General features: G+C 40.5%; 1 protein-coding gene across 2 annotated transcripts; it reads left to right on the top strand.

Moving 5' to 3' along the window:
* Positions 1 to 366: 366 nt before the first annotated feature.
* Positions 367 to 22492, top strand: SMAD5 (SMAD family member 5). 2 transcript variants are annotated; one of them, XM_014264791.3, is made up of 7 exons: positions 367 to 533; positions 9956 to 10488; positions 11725 to 11976; positions 13139 to 13258; positions 13874 to 14095; positions 16540 to 16796; positions 17697 to 22492. In XM_014264791.3, exons 2-7 carry the CDS (start codon positions 10086 to 10088, stop codon positions 17838 to 17840), a joined length of 1398 nt encoding a protein of 465 aa, XP_014120266.1. In that variant the 5' UTR covers positions 367 to 533; positions 9956 to 10085; the 3' UTR covers positions 17841 to 22492. The 2 variants fall into 2 exon arrangements, with proteins under 2 accessions (XP_014120266.1, XP_005483662.1); XM_005483605.4 differs by having other exon boundaries at positions 9874 to 10488.
* The last annotated feature ends 2251 nt before the right edge of the window (positions 22493 to 24743 follow it).

Genomic DNA, 24743 nt, shown 5'->3' with positions numbered 1-24743 from the left:
TGGTCAGAGGTTGGGCTCGGTGACCTCCAGCACTTTTGCAGCCCAGGTGAGCCGGTGGCTCTGTGAGGACAGCCCGGTGCCCAGGGCAGCAGCGCACAGCACTGCGGGAGAGTGCCGGCCCTCGGCCCCAGCAGCGCCCGCCATCGCAGCGGGACCTTCGGGGCCTTTTGTACCGCTCCGTTACGCGGCACGTTACTTTCTGTTCACCGAACCCCGCACACTTATTCACTGATTCATTATTTACATTTATTTCGCTCCTTTTCACAGCGCGGGGCCAATTCCCCACAGAGCCCCTTCCCACACGCACCCGGGCCGGGCCCGGCCCTTTTCCCGCTTCCTCCCGCCGCCGCCGTGGCGCGCGCGCGGCCCCGCCCCGCGCACATCCGGGTCCCGGCGCTGGCCCCGCCGGCCCCGCCGCCGCTCCCGTCCCGCCGCCTCCCCCGGCAAAGTTTCGCTGCAGCAGCAGCGGCGGCCGCGGCCCAGCCGGCGCCTCACGGACACCCGCCCCGGGGAGGCCGCCTGCTTCGCGCCGGGTGGGTCGGGGCGGCGGGATGGTTGGGGCGGGGAGGTTGCGGGCCGCGGGGTCGCGGCGCTGCGAGTCGGGTTCCGGGCGGCCGTGGGGGAGCGGGGGGAGACGGGGCCGAGGCCTCGGGCGGGCCCGCGGTGACACCGGGGGTTACAGCGGGGCGGGAGGGCACGGGGAGCGGCCTGCGGGGGAAGGAGCAGCCCCGGGAGGGAGAGGAGAGCGCGGGGCCGCCCGCGGGACACGCGTGGTGCCGGTACGGGAGCGGGCACCGCCTGGCGCGGCAGAGGCTCGAGGGGGTTGTGTCTTATTTTTGTTGTTTGGATTTTTCCGGGTTTTTTGTTTTTTGGGGAGGATTCGAGGACTCTGTTAACTGGAGTCAGGCCTGAGAGAGCGAGGGGAGAGCAACAACACGTTTGCAGGCGGTGGTGAAGAGGCGGGAGGCGATGTGCGGGCTCACACACACACACACAAACACACAGTGATCACAAACTCACACTTGTCCACCTTGGCCTTCCTCGCGTGTAGCCCTGACAGCTGCCTCACAACAGATGCACAGCTTCGGTGATTTAGAATGGCAATTTTTGTCTTCTGCGGGTTGTAAATTTAATAGAGGAAATATGCTCTTGCGGTTAAAAGCACAAGACTGGAAATCAAATGATCTGTGCTTTGTTCCAGTTGTGGGGTTTCTAATGTGACCGTAAGGTGATTGAGTGATATTTCGCAGGAAAGTGAGATAGGGAAGGACTGATTCAGCAGTAGTGTTGAATGTATTATTGAATAGGTTCAATAATAGTTGTTGAGTCTCTTGGTAGAATAGGTAGGGATTTAGAAATTCCATGCAGTGAATCACTTGGGCTCACTGCTGTAACAAAACCTCCAAGGAATAACTGTCAGAATTTGCATCAGCAAAGTTTTGCCTGTCACGGGAAATTAGATTGTCAGTGTATGATGGGTTTAGATGAAATCTCATGCTGTTTTCATTCCTTGGTTAATTTCAGATAATTAGCCTTCCATGGGTGGCTTTAAAAAGAATGAAAACTGAAATGAGCGTAGTTCATTGTGTGTGTCAGTTACAGAAGTTCTGCTCAAAATATCTTCCTGGTCCTCTGAGGAATCACAGTTTGACTGGAGTAAAGAAAAAGGTGCAAACACTTGCAGGCATGTGCCTGTGCTCATCAAAACCTGTAATGCTTTATGAAGTTGGCAGCTAGTGGTAGTGGAAGTTAATAGAAGCAGCAAATAACTTAATTGAAGATGTTTCATAATTAGTGTGTTGTAACTTTTGAGAGTGCCCTGTCTGTGTTGGATTTAATGTCTTAATCCCTACCGTTTGATAGTGGTTTACTCTTACCTCTGATATTATAATTTTGTTCACTTGGCCTTGAAATTGCAGCTAAGTGACTAATGCCACTTATTTCTGCAAAATAAAACCCCAAGAAACCACGTGCTTACTGCGATACCTACCTTTTTCAAACCTTTCTTTTCCTTTCAAATGTGGAGGGCATACACGTGAGATAGGAATTTTCTCTTTTTCTGAAGAGGACTTTCCAGGTGGAAGCCCAGATGGACAATCATGATGGGGCTGGCAAATGGAAAAGAAGGAAGAGAGGTTTCCTCATTTCTTTCTATTGGTGACAAAAGATCACAACAGGGTGTGCTGCTGTGTACAGCTGTGGTGGGTGGTTTTTTGGGGTTTTTTTTGAGGTTTGTAGTTTTAACCTCTAATGGAACTTGAAGGAACAGCTGTAATTGTTGACCCTGTACTATTTTGTACTTGTTGGAAGTCAGATTTTTAATCTTGCACCTGGAGTCGGTGATCTGTGCAGAGTTTTTATGATCACAGAATATTATTTGAGCTGGAAAAAATGTCTCCCAAGATGGAATGCTCATGCTCAGTTAAGGAACTTTTTGGGCTTATTTGAATGTTCTTTGCAAATTATGTTGTGATCTTTAATACTTTGGAGGACACATTTAATTGCAGAAAACTGTCCTCTATTTTCTTTATAGATGTCTTAGAAAAGTGCTAGGAACTCTTTTATTGCTCTTGGCTGAATTACATACCTGCAGAAATACTCCTGTGGCAATTCTGTGCAATCCTGTGTCTTCCCTTCCTTCCAGTTAAGGCCTTGCTGGTTATATTCATGTTTGTTTGGGTTTTTTTAATTAAAAGTGCAAGTTTCTTCAAATGTCTCTGTTAGATTTGGTGGAATGAATTTTATTTTAATCTGTTAATATTTCTTTAAAGATCTTTACTGATTTTTTTTTTAATAACAGGTAAGCAGCTCGTGTTCAAAATGAGAAGATTTATTCTTATGTGAGCTGAGTGCACTTGAGATATCTTCACGGCTAACGATAAGCAGCTCATTAAAAGCAAGCTGAGCAGTAATTTAACACTTTTGCCGTTATCATTAGTCACAGTGCAAGTTCCTGCCCTGTTTTCTGGAAGCCTTTTCAGCCGTGTTCCTGTGACCACATAGAGGAGTTTGGCTGGCGCTGGGGCGCGCTTGACCAGCGTGGGTTGGCGCGGTGCAGGGCGCTGCCTGCCAAGTCCCTATCCCCACTGACCTACCACCAAGCTTGTGCTGCCAGCACTGTCATCCTTGACAGAGGATCTTTGTCAGAGTCCCTGCTACTGATACACCAACTATGAAGTAGTGTCTCTGAATTCTGGGTCAGTGGATGTCACAAACTGACAAATTTAGAATACTTTGCCATTCATTCATTCTGTGCGAGGGGAGAAAAAAAACTTGCTGAATTACTATTGTCAAGTGTTCCCTCCAATCCTGTAGCTTTTGTAAACTTGTCACAGGCTTAATGCAATTCAGTTGGAATGAAGTGTATACACACACACACACATATACATCTTTATTTTTTGTCTTCTTTTGAAGCTTTTTGGCTGGCCCATTTTCCAGGTTATACTTTCTGTTGCCAACTCATAAGTATTTAGAATCTTGGTCTCTAATGAAGGTCTTGCCCATGAGCATTTACATTTTTAGAAGGCTTTGTCCAGCTTGTTAATTTTTTAGCATACTTTAGGGTTTGTGAAAAGCACAAGATGCCCTTTATTTTCCCATTTTTGTTTCCAAGTGTAGTACTGAGGTCATTCCTAATCACCCACTTGCTTGTCCATGTCCAACCTACCAATGGAGGCATAGGCCTTTGTTTTCATGTAGTGAAATGTAGCAGTGCTTTTCTCTGGAATTTTAATTAAGAAATGGATTGTAAGTTGTAGTTATCTGCTTTGGTTAGAGTAGATCTTAAATAGCCTTAAAAACAGGAGGCAGTTTCAGGGCTGTATGCTGTTGCATAATGCTTCTGCTGGAAAGTGCCAGTTAGCTGAAACAGAAAAGTGAGAAAACGTACGGTTGTGATAAAACGCTTAAGGAAGACAGGTGTTGGTTCTAAGATGGAAATTATAGTTTTTAGAATTTCTACATAAGCTAATTGCTCAGTAATTAGTGCAGCTGCAGAGACCAGGGCCATGGGAGCATTGAATTTTTTTGTTGTAAATGTGGATACTTAGAGAAATAGACCATTTTAGGCATAGTAAGTTTTGGTGTTTTCTCCCTCCCTCTCCCTTCCCCTGTATCAGAGTTAAATTCAAATTTTGCCATGATGCAGAACAAATTCTGTTCTTCAATTATAATTCTTCTGAGCTTTTATTGACATCAGATGGAAATAAGGATGCTTTGGAAATGCAGTGGAGCTCTCTTAGTGATCTCTTTGCCTGGACCTCTTTTGTGGTATAAATCATTATCACTGCTACTATTTTTTGAGAAAACTTTAGGAAGGAGCAGAAGCATCACTTTGCTATCTGAGTTAAATCTTCCATGTACATTCTATTACTTGCTGCTTGTGCTTGGCCTCAGAGTTTGTTAGATTTTTTATAAGACTGTGCTGGTTAAATACTTCTCAGCTGACAGAGCTAAATGCTCCAGCATTTTTTTAAACTATGTTACATGGTGTACAGATGTGGAAATTAAAAGCAAAAGTATTGTGTGAGACAGCCTTGTCAGCAATTGTCAGTAGATTTTTCTGTTTGCAGGGCAGTCACGGTTAGTAAAAGTTTTGAAGATACCAGATAGTTCTTTTCTCTTCTTGTTTACATATATTATCAGTTAGATTATATTGCCTTACAAGGCATGCTTGAAGCAAGAAATCAAGTGCTAGGGTAGAAGCACTTACCGTAGATTTTGGTCAGCTGGATGCCAGTTCTCATGAAAATACCACAAGTTCCTTTTTGATATAATTTATAAAAGCTCTTTCATCTTTTACTTAAACTTATGGGGACAAGAGGCAAAAGAAGTTTTTTCATTGGTGGTATTCCTTGTGGCTGAGATGTTGCACAGGGTAATTGAGGAGAAATCTTTTCTGTGGAGAGGTTGTGGCAATGGTTTGAAGGATGCAGGCCCTTCAAGTTCATTGAACAAGTTTTTTAACCACAGTGTCATCTTAGGATTTGTTCTGTGGAACTAACATTTCTCCTGTGTTTGGTTTAAAGAAAAGTCTTAATATGTGCCATTGCATGGGACTGTGTGCTGGGCTACAATGTGAGCTTGGGAAAATGATAGTAAAACTCAAGCACAATCCTGCACAGTTCCTGTCAGGAAATTTATAAGGAAAGAAGGATTTTAATAAAACCAAGTGAAATGATGTGTGAGGTTGTCGTTTTAAAGAAAGTATTGATCTGTGTATATAGCATAACACACTAATATACTACTGCAGCTGAGTTTCTGAGCCTTCTGTATGAATATGTATGTTAATGTGTGTATGGAGTCAAAATACTTGAGAATTTCTGAGTTTGAAGGGCAATAAAGTTGAGCACAAGGGCTGACTGCAGAACAGCTTTAACTGCAGATCTGCAGCAGCTCTAATGAACTCCCAGTTGTGCTGCTGCTTATAAGTGGTGCTTTGTTTATTGTATGAAGTTGAGTCTCAAAACAGCTTCTAATCATCAGCAGTGAAGTTCCTTGTTTCACATTGGGTAGGATGCTGCAGGAGGCTTCCTGAATTTGCAAACAAGTAAATGAGTGGGAAGAGAATAGTGCTTGTACATTTGAACACAGCCTTAGTACTGGCTGTAGGAAGGGATGAGGGTCATTGGTTTTACCCATTTTAAAATGGTTTTACCCATTTTATTCTTGTGCATGTGAAAGCATCATTCACTGCCCTGCTGTTTGGGATGGTGGTTTGCTTGGTTAATGGTACTTCAAACCTAGATTTTGCAGCTGGGAAATTAGTTTGGAATCAATTGGAGAATACATTACACACAAAATGCATCTCATGAAAATAAGTTCACCATATTTAATGTTATTTTCTGTTCTGCAGTGACTCTTGCTTAGGTCCTTTTAGCCAGAAGGAGATTCCTTGGTATGGCATCAAATGGACCTACTGAAATTGCCAGTTTGATGGAGCAGGCTAAGGAAATTTCACAAGAATTGATAAAGGGAAGTCAAGTTGCTCAGTATTTTTGAAGGTGATAGAGTTCTCCCATCTGCATAAATGAAATATAGGTTCTGTTGTTGGCGAATTTGTTTATATCTGGCTGGATGAAGTATTAAGGAGGGGATTCAAACAATGGACCTGTTCACCCAACTAGTTTCCTTCCATTTGCTGTAGTCATTAACAAGAACTTTTAAAGTATAAATAATGCATGCCCCAAAGTCTAATTTTGATGCAACGATTACTTCCTTTTATACTTGCCCTTTAAAAGCCCCCTCATGCTACTCCATGTAATTCATTACACTCCTCCTAAAAGAGTGTTTGTAGCTTTTTTAATGTAACAGTGTGGTTTTCAGTTGATATTCTCTTGTAATTCAGCTGAAAAGTTATTTAATAAAAGAAGGTAATGCATAATAGACCCTCTGCCTCTTAAGGAAATTTAAGCAAGCTTTTTTCCCCGTGAAAGTTGTTACCAGCTGTGTCTAGAGGTGCAGCAATAGGAGTAATTTGTGCACCACTGAATGAAAAATGTCACTTTTAAAAGCATTTGTTTCTGTATTCAGAGTTCAGTGATGCTCTGTGGTACTGCAATCACAGCTCATAACTTGGGCTTTTAAGCCTCAGAAGAAATTGATTGTAAGTACAGATGATCTGGGGAAGCTGTTCCTGGCAGATGTCAGGATTACTTAGCAACCTTTCATGAGTTAGATGCTGAAATTACAGCAAATGCAAGTAAATGTTCTAAATGTGGTTTATGCCACACATTCAGAAATCTAAAAACCCTGCATGAATTGTGATTTCTACATAGAAATGTTTGGTTTCTACTTAAATACCTGGACCTACAGCTTTGTGGCCTTAAATAGCTCATGAAGCCAGCTCATGATTCATGAACCTTTTTAACTCTGCCTTGTTTTCTTAAGAAAGGCAAAAGCTGTAAACCTTCAGTGTTTTGCCATCCAGAATGAACTTTGGGCAGGTGTGCAATGGGATAAATTCAGTGCCATTTTTACTTCTCAAAGCCTATTAGTATTTTGTTGCATTTCCTTTCTTGCCCTTGATTTTCTTGAACAGGTTCAAATACTTCTATTGGAGAGTGTTTAAAGCTCATAAGTGGCCAAAATAGAGTTACAGTGGATGGTATTAAGGACTTCAACAGTCTCATTTTTCAGTGGTTAGAGTTACAAGCATGGATGTGGAAACTTTTTTTGAAGAAGTTGAAGCAGTTTTGATCAAATCTGTTGATCAGAACAGTTTGATCTGTTCTGATACTTCTGAAATACTTGTTTTACCAGGCATTGCTTTTATTATGGGCCTTCAAATGTAAAGTTTTTAGAGTTAATTATGTTACTTACTGTGAGCAGATTATTTCTAAAGTTTTTAGGACAGTCATTTATCATAATTCCCTTACCACTTGCTCTTCAAATACTAATTACTGTAAAATATCTTAGTAGAACTGTTCCAACTTCCTTTCCTTTTAGTGAGCTTGTTTATTCCATGAGTGTGCTTGTGGGTAAATGATGTTGGAATTGTATAAAACAAATAAAGTATCTTTCCTAGTCTATCCATTATGTTCAAAATAATAAAAAACAAAATGAAATTTTACATGATCATAGCATAGAATTGTAGGTCTTTGAATTTGGTTTTTTAATACAGATGGGGCTCCTGTAATGGGATAGATCAGGGGATGTTGTTTAAGATCTCCTTTGAGCTCAACTTAACTAGAGGAGTTTCCAGTGCATCTTCTGCCTTGATGATGCGTAAGATTCTTTGAAAGCATAGCTGAAAGCAAAAATAGAACATTTTAATTGTCTCTGGTCTGAGATTCTAGGTGGGTTCATTTCCTTTTCTAGGGGTGTGAGCAGTTGCTGATCTTGCAGCTATTGAATGTATGCAAGGCTTGAAAGTAAGTTAGTTGCAACCATAAACAGCTTTTACTTTTTGAAACAGTAAACTTTTATCCTCAGTAAAAGAAAAAATTCAGTCTGAGTTCCTGGCCAAGTTTATTTCCCTTTATGTATTTCCTGTTACTTTGAAGGGTGCAAAGATTCTCATGTGTAATAGTCCAAGGGATCTAAATTAGTCTGAAAGTGCAGACATGGTGATATTTCTGAAGAAAACAGGTGACACGTAATTATTTGAGTTTTTCCTTTAGTTTTTTCTCAATACCTTCTTCTAGGGAGTTACTGAAGCAGTGGGAGATTTCTATTCTCTCTTCTTTTTTTTCCATTTTGTTTTTTTATGAGAGCTGTAGGAAGAAAGACTTCCAAACAGTTTTACTGTTTGTTTTGCTTTTCCGATTTTTTTCCATATTACTGAAACAAAGTTGAATAATCAAAGAAGTACCAACGGGATTAAGCTACTAAATGAAATAAATTGATTTTTTTCCTGTAAAGGAACACCAGGTGTCCTTGGGTTGTTCCCTGCTTTCCTCACCCTCTAACTCCATAGTAGAAAATATGGGATGGTTACACTTGGGACATGAATGCCTTGCCTGGGGATGTTTGCTGTAGCTTTGGCTGCTGGTGCTTAGCACATGGTTTTGTTACATAGAAGGATCTGTCCAAGTGCCTGAGTGAGCCTGTTAATGTGCCCAGACACTTAAAAAGCCTTATCAGATGACTTTTAGTTTATCAAAGATGGGAGGAAAAAAGATCTTTGTGATTAAAGGTAGCAGTCTAAGAGAACCAGCACAGAGATATTTAACATTTTGCTCCCCCCACTCCCTTTTTCTCTTATGTGCAGATTTGGTGTCTTGGGCTGGGGTAGGTGTTCTAATTCACCGTGGTTTATCAAAAGTGGAGAGACAATGTTGTTTGGCAGTCTCTGTAGCAAGAGAGGAAGCATCTTTTGTTATTGACATCCTTTCTCTTAGCTCTGCTCTTGCTTTTTGCCAGCTGCTCATTGTCTATACTTGCTTATTTAGTATTCACAAGGGATTTTACAAGTTCTTATCAGTTCGTTGCCACAGCACATCATTTCCTCTTGTCATCGGTACTCCTTAAATTGCTGGGGGGAGGATTTGCATTAGGGCTGGTGAGTGGTAAAACACCATTCATGAGCCAGTTGTTCTGCTCTTCTCCTTTCCGAGGCACTTTGTAGTAAAGGTCACATTTCTAATGCTTACTCCACCATGTCTTTTCCCCCCTTCTTTTTTCTGGGGAGAAGAAAACAATTTTTTTTTTTTTTTGCCAAGGCTAAAAATATCCAGCTCTTCAAATACTCTTCTTAAAAGATATAAGGAAGTGCAGCACAAAATTAGCTACAGCTAAAAAAAGGTTGACCACCTCTCTGGGTGGCTGGAGAAGGTTTGGTTTGTGCTTTTTATTGGGTTTTCTTTTAATTGTGCTTTGTTTTCTTTGTCTGCAGTTTCTTCCTAATTTCTTTTCATATTCTCAAAAACATGGGGTCACTAATTAGAGCTCAAGAAAAAGCAGATGCTTTAGGTTTTTTTCCTTTTTGGAAATAAAGATCCATTTGAGAAGCTGAGTGTTTCCATGCAGTATTGGCCTTGGAACTGGTGGTTCCAGCCTGCCTCTTCCCTGTTCATAGCAAATTTAGTCTTTTAACACAGCACCATGACAGGGATATATTGTTATTTTTAAAGCACATTCCTCAAGCTTATCTTCTGAGAGAAAATAATCAATTTAAGGAGTGTTAATGGGAGTTGTGCTGTCTCTACTGACCATCATCCCTTGATGGTCCTTTTTCCCACTAATCAGCAGTGCAAGCTTTGGGGACTGATCACTTTTTTAAAGTGTACATAGTACTGCTGGGATTTTGTTTTGAAACAAAGTCAGGTGCAATGCTGGGGTTGAAACAGGAAGTGTTCTCATATATGCCTTTTGTTTTATTTACCACAGCCTTTACTTGTTTACTAATTCCTTGTTCAATTATTTTTTTACTAGAACTAAATTGGAGGAATCCATCATCATTTTTGATTCGAAGGCTTCATCACTGACATCTCTATGTTCATTTGTCATCCTCCAGGAAATAACACGGCTCATCAGCTGCTATAAGTGCTTTGGGTGTAAACTGACATTTATTTGGAAAAAAACAAATTAGTTGACAAAAAACCCAACAGACAAAACCCAACAAACTTTTTGAAGACTTGTGTCAAATGACGTCAATGGCCAGTTTGTTCTCCTTTACTAGCCCAGCTGTAAAGCGTCTGTTGGGCTGGAAACAAGGAGATGAAGAGGAAAAATGGGCAGAAAAAGCTGTTGATGCTTTGGTGAAAAAGCTGAAGAAGAAAAAGGGTGCTATGGAAGAACTGGAGAAGGCCTTGAGCAGCCCAGGGCAGCCCAGCAAGTGCGTTACAATCCCCCGCTCCTTGGATGGGCGGCTGCAGGTGTCTCACAGGAAGGGCCTTCCCCACGTCATCTACTGCCGTGTGTGGCGCTGGCCGGATCTGCAGAGCCACCACGAGCTGAAGCCCTTGGATATTTGTGAATTTCCTTTTGGATCCAAGCAAAAGGAAGTCTGCATCAATCCATACCACTACAAGAGGGTGGAGAGCCCAGGTATGTTTGAAAGTTACTGTCTGAAAAACTGAACAGAATCTTTGGTAACCACTTAATATTCACTCCATCCTCCTCCTCCTCTGGTACTGTACAACCAATTGAAAGTGGTGTATGAGGCAGTTTGGGAAAGGAATGTTCAAAGTGCACATTACTGCTGGGGTTTTGGGGAGGTGTGTGGTCCATTCTATACTAATGGTCCAAACTGTTTTCTTTGGGATTAATCACCTTTTACTCACAGACTTCTTAAAGTTAGTAGCAAACTTCTCCTTTGTTGTGAAATAGAAAGCAGTGATGTGTTCTTTCAGATTCACTTTCTTTGAGAAGCTTGTTTCAAAATCTCAGTCCTTGCAACTGGAGAAACTTGTTTCAAAATCTCAGTCCTTGAAAGGTGGCTGCCTTTCAGGAGCTTGCTGTTTAATCAATGTGTGACATGAACTGAGGAGATGAAAAATAAAATTAATAAAATTCTCGGGTGGTAGAGTTCCCCACATGACTTCCAGTTAGGAGACAGCAGAGATGAATAGAAGCAGGAGATGTGGTCAGTTAGAGGAAGGTATGTGTCAGGTGTGTGTCAGGTAAGGAGCCTGCTCTTAAAATGTGCTGTGGGAAAGGTGAGGAGGATTGGGATTGCAGTGGGAGAGATGAAGAATGTTGCTCTGGACAGTGTGGTGAGGAGTTGCTTCCCTTGCTCCCCAGAGTGGTTGTAACTCTGTTGCATTGACTGTAGTGCTTAAGTGCACTGCTGTAGCACTGGAATTCCAGACTCCAGCTCTGAAGTTAAAAGATATGGCAGTGCAGATTTTGTTTCTCATCAGTGGAAAGGACAATATGTAACTGTATAGTTTGACTGTAGTAATAGAGACTGTATTCTCATTTTCTCTGATTTGCTAACGTGTGCAGATGTAAGTTTTGCACTTCTGCATCAGTGTTTCAGTATGTGCCACATGTAGCCTGGTTTGGTTTATTATTTTTTTTAAAAAGGTCATCTTTGAGTTGTGTGAAATGTGCGTGTTTTTTTTTGTGATTCTTGCAAGAGTAAAGTTTGAATCTTTCATTAACAATGATGTAAAAAATAAAGGAGAGAGGATGGGGCAAAGGCTTGCCAGATTCATCCCCTTCTCCTCTTTCCACCCCAGCTAGAGTTGAAATTATCATGATGAGCAGAGTATTTGTATCTCTTACCTTATATCTCAGGTTTTAACCTAAATGCATTTGGGATTTGTTTGTTTTTTGCAGTTCTACCTCCAGTGTTAGTGCCTAGACATAGTGAATTCAACCCCCAGCACAGTCTGCTAGTTCAGTTCAGGAACCTGAGCCACAACGAGCCGCACATGCCTCACAACGCGACGTTTCCGGACTCCTTCCAGCAGCCCAACAGCACTCCATTCTCCATCTCACCAAACAGCCCCTACCCCCCTTCTCCAGCCAGCAGCACTTACCCGAGCTCCCCAGCCAGCTCTGGGCCATCCAGTCCCTTTCAGCTGCCAGGTGAGTGCAGCCTGAATGGCAGTTCAGTAAAAATCACTGAAATGTCACATGTTGTTGTGACCCGTGACCTCAGGCATTCGTGGTGTTTGCCATAAATGGCTTTTTCTTTTGCATTTTGTGGGATTTATTTCCTAGTTTTGTCACTGGTCAGAGTAAATTGTTACAGTTTTATTTTTCCAACTGTTTTTTGTCATGGATGTAATACTGGTGAGTTTTTTTTGCACAGCTTCACTATAGAATAACTAATCCATACTTTAGAAGAAGAATTAGCAATGAAAAGAAAGCAAATGCAGGATGCTGAACAGGAAATTTACTGATGTCTTTCACTGAATAAAAACATGTAAAATATGGTGTTTAACTGGAAAAAAGTAACATTTTTGTTGAGAACAGATTGCATTAAACAGATTTTGTTTAACTGAGTTGGAAAACAGAGAAAAAACAATTCATAGGGACAAAGGAAAGAAGTCTTACTGATTCTGTCTGATTATTGGTGCGGTTTATACAGCCAGGAATTTAGTAAAGATTTTATTTTTCCACTAGCTTGGTGGCCTAATCTTTTTAATCTGGTTGCTCAGTTCCCCAGAAGTGTCCCAGTCTGAGAGTACCTGTGATGGCCAAGTACTGGCATCACTGGGGTGGATGCATTTATGGGGCTCAGTGGGGTGTTGCCACACTGAGTGCTGTGCTGATGGAAGAAAACAGATGCACACCTCTGTAATGAACTCAGCCTGCAGGAGCAGCAAATCCCCCAAACTCTTCTAGGCCTTTGTTACACTAAGCAAATAGTTATTTCTTCTACTGCTTTGTTTTTGAACACTGAGAAGAGAGTAGGCAAGAAAGGTCATGTTTGTGTGACAAAAAGGGGAAAGCAGAGTCATTAAGCCCAAACGCAGGAGTGCAGGTATTAAAGAAAGAAAGAAAAAAGAGCATCTCTTATTTTTTTTTCAAGTTTCCAATCTTGTTATTGGTTCCATAGGTGAAATTTCAGTTATTGAAGGAGTTTACTGTAAAGACAGATGGCTGTGTTCAGATTTCTTTGAAAATGAGGCCAAATTTTTTAACATTTTGTTTGGGAATATTTTTGTATGTTTACAACTGTAGAATGTATAAATAAATACTCTTAACTTGTTGAAGTTTACTCTTATTTTTTTCATGTTTGTAGCTGATACTCCACCTCCTGCATATATGCCCCCTGATGAACAAATGGGGCAGGATAATTCACAGTCTATGGACACAAGCAATACAATGATCCCTCAGATCATGCCAAATATATCTACCAGAGGTAAGTTGTGTAGTCTGGTGTAAAATTACTTAGTGTCTTGCAACTCATGACCAAACTGAAGGAATAACTTAAGATGGGCCAATAAATCTTGCTGATGGGTGGAAGCAGTCCTCCTGGGCCCTTACTTGGGCTATAAGAGACATAATTAAGAAATTAAACTTACATTGCTTATTTTTATTTTCATCTTTTCCTTTCAAAGCCTCAGGTGCATAATGTTGCTTACAGTGAGTTGAAATTTTTTTAAAATTTCTTTTCTGCTGCCTTTGTCTGTTGCTGGAATAACATTTAGCTCTGAAAATTGAGTCCCAGTTATAACAGATATTTTTAAAATGAGCAGAAGAGTCATGTTTTACCTCTTATCATATAGTCTGTTCTGTATGTGTAAGGTTGTTTTTGTTTAATATCAGGCTTAAAATTGGCAAAAACGGTAAAATCAACAGGCCAACTAAAATGCACAAAGGTGAAAATCTTTAAGGTTATAATCAGGACACTTCTTGCCCATCATAATTGTTTACTCTGATTTTACTTAGCTTGGTGTTTTGGAAGGTCTGCTTGACAGTTGTAGCTTCAGTGTTTTAACTCTTTCCTAAACTGTTCCTTCCATTTGCTTTTCAGATGTTCAGCCCGTTGCCTATGAAGAACCCAAACACTGGTGTTCCATTGTGTATTATGAGTTAAATAACCGTGTTGGGGAGGCTTTCCATGCATCTTCCACAAGTGTCTTAGTAGATGGCTTTACAGATCCCTCCAATAACAAGAACAGGTTCTGCTTAGGTTTGCTCTCCAACGTTAATCGCAACTCAACAATCGAGAACACTCGGCGGCACATTGGCAAAGGTAAAGCTGGGTTTGTCTTATGGCAGAGGTAAAGCTGGGTTTGTCTGGCAAAGGTAAAGTTGAGTTTGTCTTACAGCAAAGGTAAAGCTGGGTTTGTCTTATGGCAAAGGTAAAGTTGAGTTTGTCTTACAGCAAAGGTAAAGCTGGGTTTGTCTTATGGCAGAGGTAAAGCTGAGTTTGTCTTACGAACCAAGTCCTTGGTTTTATTTCTCTGCACTGCAGCAGTGATAATTCTCAGATGAGAATGCTAGAGGTAATCTCAGATGTGATACATTATCTACCTCTCCAGTATCAGAAAACAACTTAGGCATGGTTTGATTCTAATTAGTCAGGAATTGCATGCATTTTTCTTTGTCATTAATTAAAAAGACTAAATATTACCCCTTCCTTACCAAACTAGATTGACACTGGGGCTTGCTTGTTAGGGTAAATGTAGTGATCTGTGTTTCAGCACCAAGAAACATAGCAGGATATGTCCTGATACTCCACATTATATCTACTTCTTAAATTCTGCATACACCTTTGCAGTATGTCAGAGATTTTTTTTTGTTTTGTTGTTGTAAGGTATTACCTTCTGTCTACAGTATGTTCAAATATCTTGGTGAGTTGTCAGCAGGACTTTGAAGTGCTAATGCAAAACTGCAAGGGCTCATTTGTCTGAGTGAATCCATGGGGTGTGGATGTGTGTGGGAGGGATTCCTGGAGACAGCAGGTTTTGCAAGATCTTCTAGTTTTCCTCTGCTGTTTTGGCTGATAGTACATAGAGATGCACTGTTTTCATCTTTGATGGAATGTGCCTGGATTATCTTCAATTGTAGAACACTTTTTCTGAATTTAATTTTTTTTTTTGCGATTAACTCAGTTCTTAGAAGAGAACCCTGTTTCTCTTGCACATGTTTAGAAGCCTTTCTACCACCTAAGAGCATTTGGTAAAGTTGGTCTTGAGTTTTGATTGATGAAAGTTCATTCTTTCCCATAACAGTCTTTTAATTAGAAATAACTATAAATATGACAAAATTTTGCAGATAATTTGGAGACCAGAAGTTCTATTTGTGTCGGTTGGAAATTTGGCCCTGCGTTGCAGTTGTCCAAAAAAAATTTATAAATAAAATAATATTATAAGGGAAAGCAAGTGATTTGTGGGGCGTGGGTGGTTTGTGAGGCTCTTTTGTTTTGGCTCACCCCTTTTAGTGGTATTGGCAGAGAAATCTTGTGCATCTGCCTAAGGTCAGAAGTGTAACCAGGACCCATCATCATATTGTAGAATAGTAATGAGCTTTAAAATGGCTGCATCTCTAATAGTAATTATTGAACTTAAGCTTTGCTTTATGGTGACTCTTCTGACAACAATTAAGGTTATTTAGAGATAAAATACTGTTTATTTAAGGCTTTTGCTTGAAAGGTCTTGAGTTTTTGCCTCCTTAGAGCCACCCAATCCTGTGTGCTAAGTTCTTTTACTGTAGCTGGCAAGTGGTCACTGTCTTTTTAAATAAATAGGGTTGTGTTGTGAAAATGCAGTCTTGCCCACCCCAGATTCTCTGACAGCTGCTTGCAGTTGTTGAAGCCAACAATTCCTCTGCAACCTCCCTCCTACCTTAGTCCCAAGTGGGTCTAGCACTGCTCACAACAGTGGCTGCTGTCTGAAAGATTAACTTGCATCTGCTGACTTGCTGCAGCCTCCTCTGGCACATCACGGGATGGTCCTTAGTGCATTCTCAGGGTATTGCAGGGAAGACTTAAACAAAGCCTGGAAAACTGGGATAGGGGAGGGAAGGCAGGGGTCTCAGTGAAGCAGCTGGGAGCACCTGAGTTTGAGTGCTGAAGGGATGGGCAGCTTTTGTATATTAATTTTCAGTCAATAATAATGTTGTATAGACTTCAAAACGTGCACAGCCGAACACAAACAGATGTGACAAATCTGGGTGCTTTGTTGATGTTAAGGTCTGTAAACCCTGATGGCAATTAAATGGAGCAGCTAGTTGGACTTACCTGTCCTTCAGCTTGATAAAATGTACTGAAAATCAGAGCAGACTGTGGATGTTCTTTCTCATTCATGTCCCATCACTGACCCTTCTCCCAGGACACACCTATTTCTGTTCTACTTGGCATAGGCAGAAGCTGCCAACTGTATAAAACTGGGGTTTTAATAATAAATTCACATAAATTCTTTAGAAAAATAGCTTGAAATAACAGTTGACATGTGGCAGTAATTTTTTCATTCTATTCTGTAATTGATCAGAGAAGGACATCTAGTGGCTGGTGTATCACGAGCCTGCTGTGTTGAAATGAGACAGTGTGTTATAATGCAAGCAAAAGCTTTCCTGAAAATCTCCTCAGGCAGAAATTTACTCTCTTTTTCCCTCCAATAAAATAGAATTTAAGATAACCACCTCAAAATCAGAGACAACAAAGTAATCTGAAATGTTCTTATCTTTGTTTTCAAGGAGTCCATCTCTACTATGTTGGTGGAGAAGTCTATGCTGAGTGTTTAAGTGATAGCAGCATATTTGTACAGAGCAGGAACTGCAACTACCACCATGGCTTTCATCCAACAACTGTGTGCAAGATTCCCAGTGGATGCAGCCTGAAGATTTTTAACAATCAGGAGTTTGCTCAGCTTCTAGCTCAGTCTGTCAATCATGGATTTGAAGCAGTCTATGAGCTCACCAAAATGTGCACCATTCGAATGAGTTTTGTAAAGGTAAATTATTCTGAGAGTATTTAAGTTTATTGTGGGTTTGAGTATTTAGCAGTAATTCCATTAGCACTGTAGCAAAGCTGTTCTGGCCTGATGGGGTTCTTTTCAATTATAAGTATATTTAAAGTGATTAACTGAGAGAGAAGGAAATCAATGCAAGAAAGGAAAAGCACAGATTCTATATTGAGTGTTGGCTGTGTATTCAGTTATTTTAGTATTCAGGACAGGAATTTATTCATTGTGGTTGCTATAATTTTGTTAAAGGAGATTTAAGTTCAAGGTCTAAATTTAAAGGAGTAAAGTGAATAACAAGTCCACTAAAAGAATGGGAGTAGAAAGGAGCAAAATTATTGAAGAAAATTTTCAGCTTCTTCAAATTGATTATTAGTTTAAAAAAATCCCTGGATATGGAAAAAAGACATGATTTGAGTTCCTGAAGTCAAGGTGTGCTGTTATTGTAACAGGAGTGTTTCCTGAGCATTGCTTAATCAAGATGTTGTCTGACTCAGGTTTAGTGTGGAGTCCAAACTTGGGCTTTCCAGGTGTTTTGTTTGCATCTTGTCCAAAAGATGTCTCATTGGTTTTGTCAGTTATGACAAATAAAGCTCAGTTTGAGAGTGTGGAGGAGAGGGAGCAGGAGGTTGAAAGAGAAGAGAGATGTGGCCATGGCCAGGAGTCATCCTCAGGAGGTGCAGCATGCAGGACTTGATTCAGGATTCCAGGTGCAGCTTCCCTCCTGCTCCTTCCCAGCCTCAGGTTTGTTCCTTTAGATCAGTGTGACTAGATTGGGAATTACCTTCAGATAAGTATCTTGAGATCATGATTTCGTGTTTCTTGTTGGTAGATATTTTAAAAGACAAGCATGTCCTCAAATTGCTCAGTACCCTTTTGTTCATTTTCCAGGGCTGGGGAGCTGAATATCACCGGCAGGATGTCACGAGCACCCCATGCTGGATAGAAATTCATCTTCATGGGCCCCTCCAGTGGCTGGATAAAGTACTTACACAAATGGGTTCTCCTCTTAATCCCATCTCATCTGTTTCATAGTGCTGCAATTCCACCTTCAGCCTTATTTTTAGTGAACTTATTCTAATTCTAGAGAAACTTCCAGTGGATACTGTGAGCTATATGGAGAATGGATCTTATGATTTAACTTTTTTTTTTTTTTAAGATCCCTTTGTGACCAATTCCATTGTGTATAGCTAATCAGTTTTACATTTCAAATTGTTCTTGTGATGCTTAAGTGACAGTTGAGCCCTAAGGGAAAAAATAGTCTATTGAAAAATTCAGAACACTTTTCCCCTTCTTCCCCTTAAAACTTAAACAGACAAATGTCTTAACTGGAAAGTCTTTTTGTCCTGTAGGGACAAGAATTAATGAAGACTGACTTCAGAAAATAAATACATATCATAATTTGGGATTTTTTAATGTGTTTTAATGAAACTGTTTGAACATGTGCAGCTCCAGCTTGCAAGCTGTATTTTTAGCTTAGTGTTTTAACATCTTAAGGTTGACATCTGTCATAAGCAAAATTAGACTTTATTATGGCTAATTTGCCTCAGATTGAACAATGTGATTTTTTTTTTAATGTACACATGAAATATACTTTTTACAAATATTGGAGTGGTGTAAAAACACTTGTATTTTCTATTGGAAAATGCTGTCATAAATACATTGTATATTAATGCAGAATAGCAGTTCTTAGCCTTTTCCCACTTTGGTTTTGTAATATCTCTTTTAACCACCATTTAAAGTAGTAATTGATCCAAGGTAAACATCCTGCACGGTTCTGGAGTAGTGATTCTTGTTTTGCTTTGATTTACACTCATGCCGTTTGGATTTGGTTGCCAAGGCTATTTCTTTTTAGGTACCTTTCTCTATTTTAACATAAACACTACTATTTGTAAATGGCAGTGCTTACTACTTTTTGGAAGGAATAAGTTTTTGTTTTCTTTTTGGTGTTCTAGCTGTTTATTTTACCTGTCTGGAATTGATCTGTGTTAGGCCTTTTTAGTCTCTCAGTAGACACTATGCAGTATTAGTGATTACACTGTATTTAATTCACTTTCAAGTATGAGTTTGAGTCTCTTTGAAGACTGTGAGTGGCTTAGCAAATGAGTAACTGAATGCAGAAGCTTTTACTTCCAGATCATGTAATTTGATTCAGACCTCTTGGTAATGACCAAAAGTAATCACTTCTTTGTAGCCTGCATAAAACTGTGCTCTTGATCCTGTCCCTGATGGCAGGGCTTCAATCAGAAGACTTGTAGCTGTGGCATCTTTATGGGATGAAAGGACTGTGTTAATATGGCAATGGAATTTCTCTCTCACATCTAAAGAATCACAGAATGTTAAGGGTTGGAAGGGACCTTAAAGATCTCCCAGTCCCACCCCCCCTCTCCATGGGCAGGGACGCCTCCCACCAGACCAGGCTGCTCCAGCCCTTCTCCAACCTGGCTTTGAACACTGCCAGGCTTGGGGGCATTCACAGCCTCTCTGGGCAGCCTGTGCCAGTGCCTTACCAGCCTCACAGTAAAGAATTTCTTCTGTATGTCTAAGCTAAGTTTGGCCTCTTTCAGTTTGGACCTGTTACTCCTTGTCCTGTCACTACAGTTCTAGACAAAGAGTCCCTCTCCAGCTGCCTTGTAGCCCCTTCAGATGCTGGAAGGTTCCCATGAGGTCTCCACTCAACCTTTCTTCTCCAGGCTGAACAACCTCAACTTTTTCAGCCTCTCTCTTCAGGGGAAGGTGCTCCAGTCCTTTTAGCAGAATTGTGACCTCAGGTCTTGCTCCAGGAATTCCACATCCTTCTTACACTGGGGGCCCAGAGCTGTGCTCAGCACTGCAGGTGGGGTCTGACAAGGGCAGAGCAGAGGGGCAGTGCCCTCCCTCCCCCTGCTGCCCAATTCCTTGGCATGCAGCCCAGGATTCTGGTGGTTTTCTGGGCTGTGAGTGCTCAGTGCCAGCTCATGGTGAGCTTTTCAGCAGCCATCACCCCCCAGTCATTCTCTGCAGGGCTGCTCTCTGCCCAGCCTGTAGCTGTGTCTGGGATTGCTGGATCCTTGCACTTGGCTTGGTTGAACTTAATGATGTTTGCATTTGGTGAAGTAGAGAATTTAAACGCTGTACTGAACACTAAAATCAATTACATAGCATATGCATATTTCTGTCCTTTATATAATAAAAAAGAGGCTGAGAGAAACATGTTAAGATAATTAGAAGTGAATTATATACAAAATTTTGCATGCAGAAAGACCTTATTATATTTTTTAAACTCACCTTGCTTTTTCTCTTTCCTGAACACCTTTTCAGAAAAGGGTTCAGTGTTTGGGGGAGAGGCTGAAAACTATTATGCAAATACTTATTAAAAATGTGTTGCAGTTAATTACTGCAATCCTGAGAAAATTATTTTTTAAACAAGTTCCTGTGTCTTCTGTTGAATGACAGTTTCTCCTCAAATGTGGAAATTGTGCATCATATGGTACCTAAGTAACAAATGATCTTAGAGGATAAAAATTGTTTATGTGTCATTAAAATGTTTTTTATGAATTGCCTTAAAGGAATAAACTGTAACACTTCTGCAGAACCCTAATGTTCTCTTGTACAGGAATTTCTGTATTACTGTTTTGGTTTTTTGTGTTTTGTTTTGTTTTTTTAAACAGTTTCTCAAGTATGTTTGAAAACAGATGAGTGCATCTTCAGGAGAAGGGGAGTAACATTTATCTGCCACTTAGCTTTGGTTTCTTCCCTTTCATTCTTTGGAGCTGCAACCCACAGACAGTTCTTTTGATTGAATAAGATGCCAAGTCAGTTGGCCACAGGATCCTGCTTCTATTTTCTTCTTGGGGTCTGACGTTTGTCAAGCTGCTGAATATGTATATTTAACACTACAGAATATTATATTTCTTGACTAGCTTATGTAATAAATGACATGGCACATTGAATTAAGGAAAGATTGCAGTTGTAGGTACAAGATTTTACTTTATCCAAAATGTTTTTCACCTGGCTTCTCTCTGTTCACTTGTATGCTTCTATGTGGCCAACTGAATGACTCAAGAATGGGTGCTGCAGTGGGTGCTGTGAGCCAGAGCTGGTGTTTAGTGCTAGTATTGTGGTTAGATTGGCTACCCATGCACTGAACCATAATTTCTGCAATAATATCCAGTTAACCCACTTCTGATGCTGTCATTAAGTACTGAAGTGCTCTGGCATTTTTCTGCTTGTGTGCATATTCTGGAACTGCAATGGCTGCAGTGCTGGGATATCCTTGTGACTGCTGGTTTTGGCAGGGCAGGCTTGCAGGAGCAAACCCAGTCAGATTTGTCTGTGTTTTTTCCTAGTAGGGCTTTTTGGGAGCTTTCTGGTTAGCAGATTTTGTGTGCTATTAGTTCATGGTGTTGCTAATCCTGTTTTGTTCATCTGTGCTGCTGATACAATATTCAGATCTGGGTGCATGGCTAGATTGGATAGAAAGTTGTTTGGTGCCAACAGTGTGAAGTGTCACCAGAGCAGGGAGTGCTGCTCCTGGTACAGCACCCTGCAGAGATCACCCCTTGGCCTGGAGAGAGGGATGGGGAGATGGACTCAGCCAGCGGTGTGGGAGTGGTGCATGGAGCATTTCCAGTGTAGCCCTGCTTAGACTGAGTGTTACTCCTCTGTAAAAACTCATTTGGCTCTTGTAGTGTATTTTCTTCTTTCTGGGCCTCCTGCTTTGCACCAGCCCCAGCACTGTTGACAGCTTTGGCAGTACCAGCAGAGAGCCTGGAGCAGGCTTATCCTGGAGGCTTTCCTGGCAGTGCTTTTACAGCCCCTGAGATAAGGAAGCAGCTTGGCTGGGGTTCCTTACACACCTGGGCCTTGCTGGCAGCCAGGCACTGCCTTGTGTGTCACACTCATCAACTGCATTAGGCATGAGGAGCTGACACTGGGTTACAGAATCTACAGGACCAAAATAAAACCACCTAGCATGACTGACCAGTGAGAGACAAATCTGACAGAACAGCCCAACAGGCAAAAGAATGATGAAACAGCCCAGGTGTTACAATTCAGGATAGAATTATTTAAAATGTTGGAATTCTTTTAGTTTTGCTTGAAGCAATGATTTTTTTTTTCCCCCACAGTATTAAAATGTGAAAGTTGTCAATTCTTGGGTGTAAGATTAACTTGGATTCTTGCAGTCTAACTCTAGAGGACATTGAAATGTGTCAGGCTTCCTCACTAGTCTGAAATAGTCACTTTTTCAGGATATTGTTTTACTTACTTGCTCAAAGTGCTGGTAATGGTTTCTGGAAAGGCAAAGAAACAAACAAAAACCAAACACAAAACCAAACCATTTTCTAAATGTTTTGCTTCAAATGACAAACATGTGACTAACTTTCTTCTGGAGTTGTGAAGTTTCTGTTGAGGAGGGTTTCCCATTCTGAATTCAAATCAATAGACCAAACCATCAGATTACAATATAATGTTGCTTTCTTGTGCTGCTCCATAAACCTGCTTCTGTGTTTGTTGCAAGCATAACCTTTATGCTTTTGTTTACATTGTAGAAAACACAGTTCTAGCAATGAGGTTTTTTCATTTAACTCTAAACATCTTTTTATTTTGTTAATTTTAAAATTACTAGGTTTTGCTATGTTATGTTTTTAAAGATATTTTTTGCATACTGCTGCTCATATTTCAATAAACAAAACAAAAACCCCACAGATTCTTCTGATTTCCTTCCTCTGTAATTCTGTGTCTCAAGTGTTTGTTTACAAGGGTTAATTTATCCTGTGCTGATGCCTCTCCATGTCCATATTTCTCCTCACACAAAGGTGATCCTGGCATTTTAAAAATTCTTTTCTGTAGCTTTTTGGTAATGTGAAAGCTGCTGTGCTCTCAGAAACAGAGACTTAAATTATTTCATAACTTCATTTTAAAGAGTTCTTTTTTCTTGTAGAATGCAGCCAGCCAAAATGGTATCATTTTGGTAGTACTTATGTAACTATTTTTTGTGCTACCAACTGAAGTATTTCTGTGAGACCTCAGCAATCTGCTGACTTGGGGGTGGTTGGGGTTTTTTCCCACTGTGGCCAACCATAACATTTTGAAACTCATCGTGCCTGAATGTGTTGAGCTTGAACTGCTGACCAAGAGCCTTTCAGTGAATTGAAGGCTGCTCAGATGTCTCTTGTAACTCAGTACTGCTGCAGTAAAATGTACATTTAGAACTTTAGTGAACTGTATATTAGCTTCTTTTTCAAGATTGAGGGGAAGAAAACCTTTCCCTTGTTTACCAAGATACTGCAGAAATAGAGGGTGAAAAGTGGTGTGCATATATTAAATCTTTTTTTGGCAGGATGAGTACAAAAACACTGAATCCCAATGCCACAATGACAAGTGATTTTTTTAGTATAAAACTGAAATGAAAATGTTGATACAACTTTATCTTGTCTGGGCTTCCTGCTTTGGGATTTAATTTTACCAGCAGACTGTCACCTGCAGTAATGCTCTGAAATTCTGACATTTTCTCAGTAATAAGAGTTTTTTTCCTCTGAATGAGAATCCAGTCACTCAGGTAAAAATGAATTTTTTTAATTAAACTCTTGATACTGTAATATTTTCATGGGTTTGCTTCCAAGACAATGATTGCCATGAAAATCCCCAGAAGATTTAGATGTGGTAGTATTACACAGATAATACAGGCTAATTTTTGAGCAGGATCTCAGATGAAGTTTCAGTGGCTTATTGGCTTTCCAGAAGCTTTATGTGGATTTTTATGAATAGTCTTTTAAGTAAAAAGCAAGCAAACAAAATAATTAGTTTATTAAAATTTAAATAATGTAGAAATTAAGAAGGGTTTTTTGGGTTTTTTTTTTAAATCTTACTGGTCTTTCTGGGGAATTTGGAGGTGCAGTAACAACTCTGGGAGTACGTAGCCAAAGCAACCTCTGAAATTCTTTATTCATGAGATTTTTACAGATGGAAAAAAAGTTTTGGGTGAAAACAGCCCTTTTCCACCCCCTCTCCAGCCTACATGTGTTAAATAAGTCAGAGGCTGCTATGTGAAAAGCAAATTAAAGTAATTAAACACTGAGTGTCCTTTACCCTGTGACAGGAGAGATCTTTCTTGTCCTGGAGTACAGAGCAGCTTTCTGCCAGCTCAGTCAGTTTTATATTTAATTGCTGAACTCTCTGGTGCTGTTTGATTTGCCCCTGCTCTGCTGGAGGGAGGAGCAGCAGGACTGGGCAGCACCTCTGAGGTGTCACGGGCAGCTCTGTCACTGTCACCTCCTGCAGTACATCCCAGGTGTCACGGGCAGCTCTGTCGCTGTCACCTCCTGCATCCCCCTGCCTCAGACATCCAAAGGGATGCTCTGAGTTAGCAGAGACTGAGCTGCTGCACTGCCAAGTGGGGATTGCACACACAGGGACCATGGCACAGAAATGTTCCTGCTACAGGTGATGTGGGACAGCAGGGGCGAGGTAAAAGTCTCATAAAGACAAGTGGGATTTATACACACCAGCAGATTATTGTGAAATCAATTTTTTTTTCAGATTTAGGTCTTGAAAATATGTTTCCAACTTGTGTTCAGAAATAAGAGTACTTAGATAACATTTCTCCTCCCAAAGACAAATTCTGTAAAATTACTTCACTCCCATGGAGGTGTGAGGTGAGGGGGTTGAAGGGTGACTTTCTGGGGGATAGAAGCTGTTGGGTCATCTCCAGCCATTCTGTCTTCCAGCTTCTTGCAGGGCTCCTTTTTACCATAAGGCATTGGAAGAAAAAACAACCCCACATCTTTTAAATTAGCAGCTTTTCTGTTCTAAGGTCAGTCTTATTTTGTTGTTTATATATTTTTTCCATTCTCTTTTTGAGAAATAACTTTGTTGTTTGCAATAACAGAATTTATTTCCAGGACTAAATTATAAGTGCTGTGTAACCCAGTCACTCCTGCAAATCCTGATTTTCTG

The sequence above is a fragment of the Zonotrichia albicollis genome, chromosome 15 (genome assembly GCF_047830755.1).
Source record: "Zonotrichia albicollis isolate bZonAlb1 chromosome 15, bZonAlb1.hap1, whole genome shotgun sequence".
In the NCBI taxonomy this organism is placed as follows: Eukaryota; Metazoa; Chordata; class Aves; order Passeriformes; family Passerellidae; genus Zonotrichia; species Zonotrichia albicollis.
This window is presented reverse-complemented; position numbering and strand designations above follow the sequence as displayed.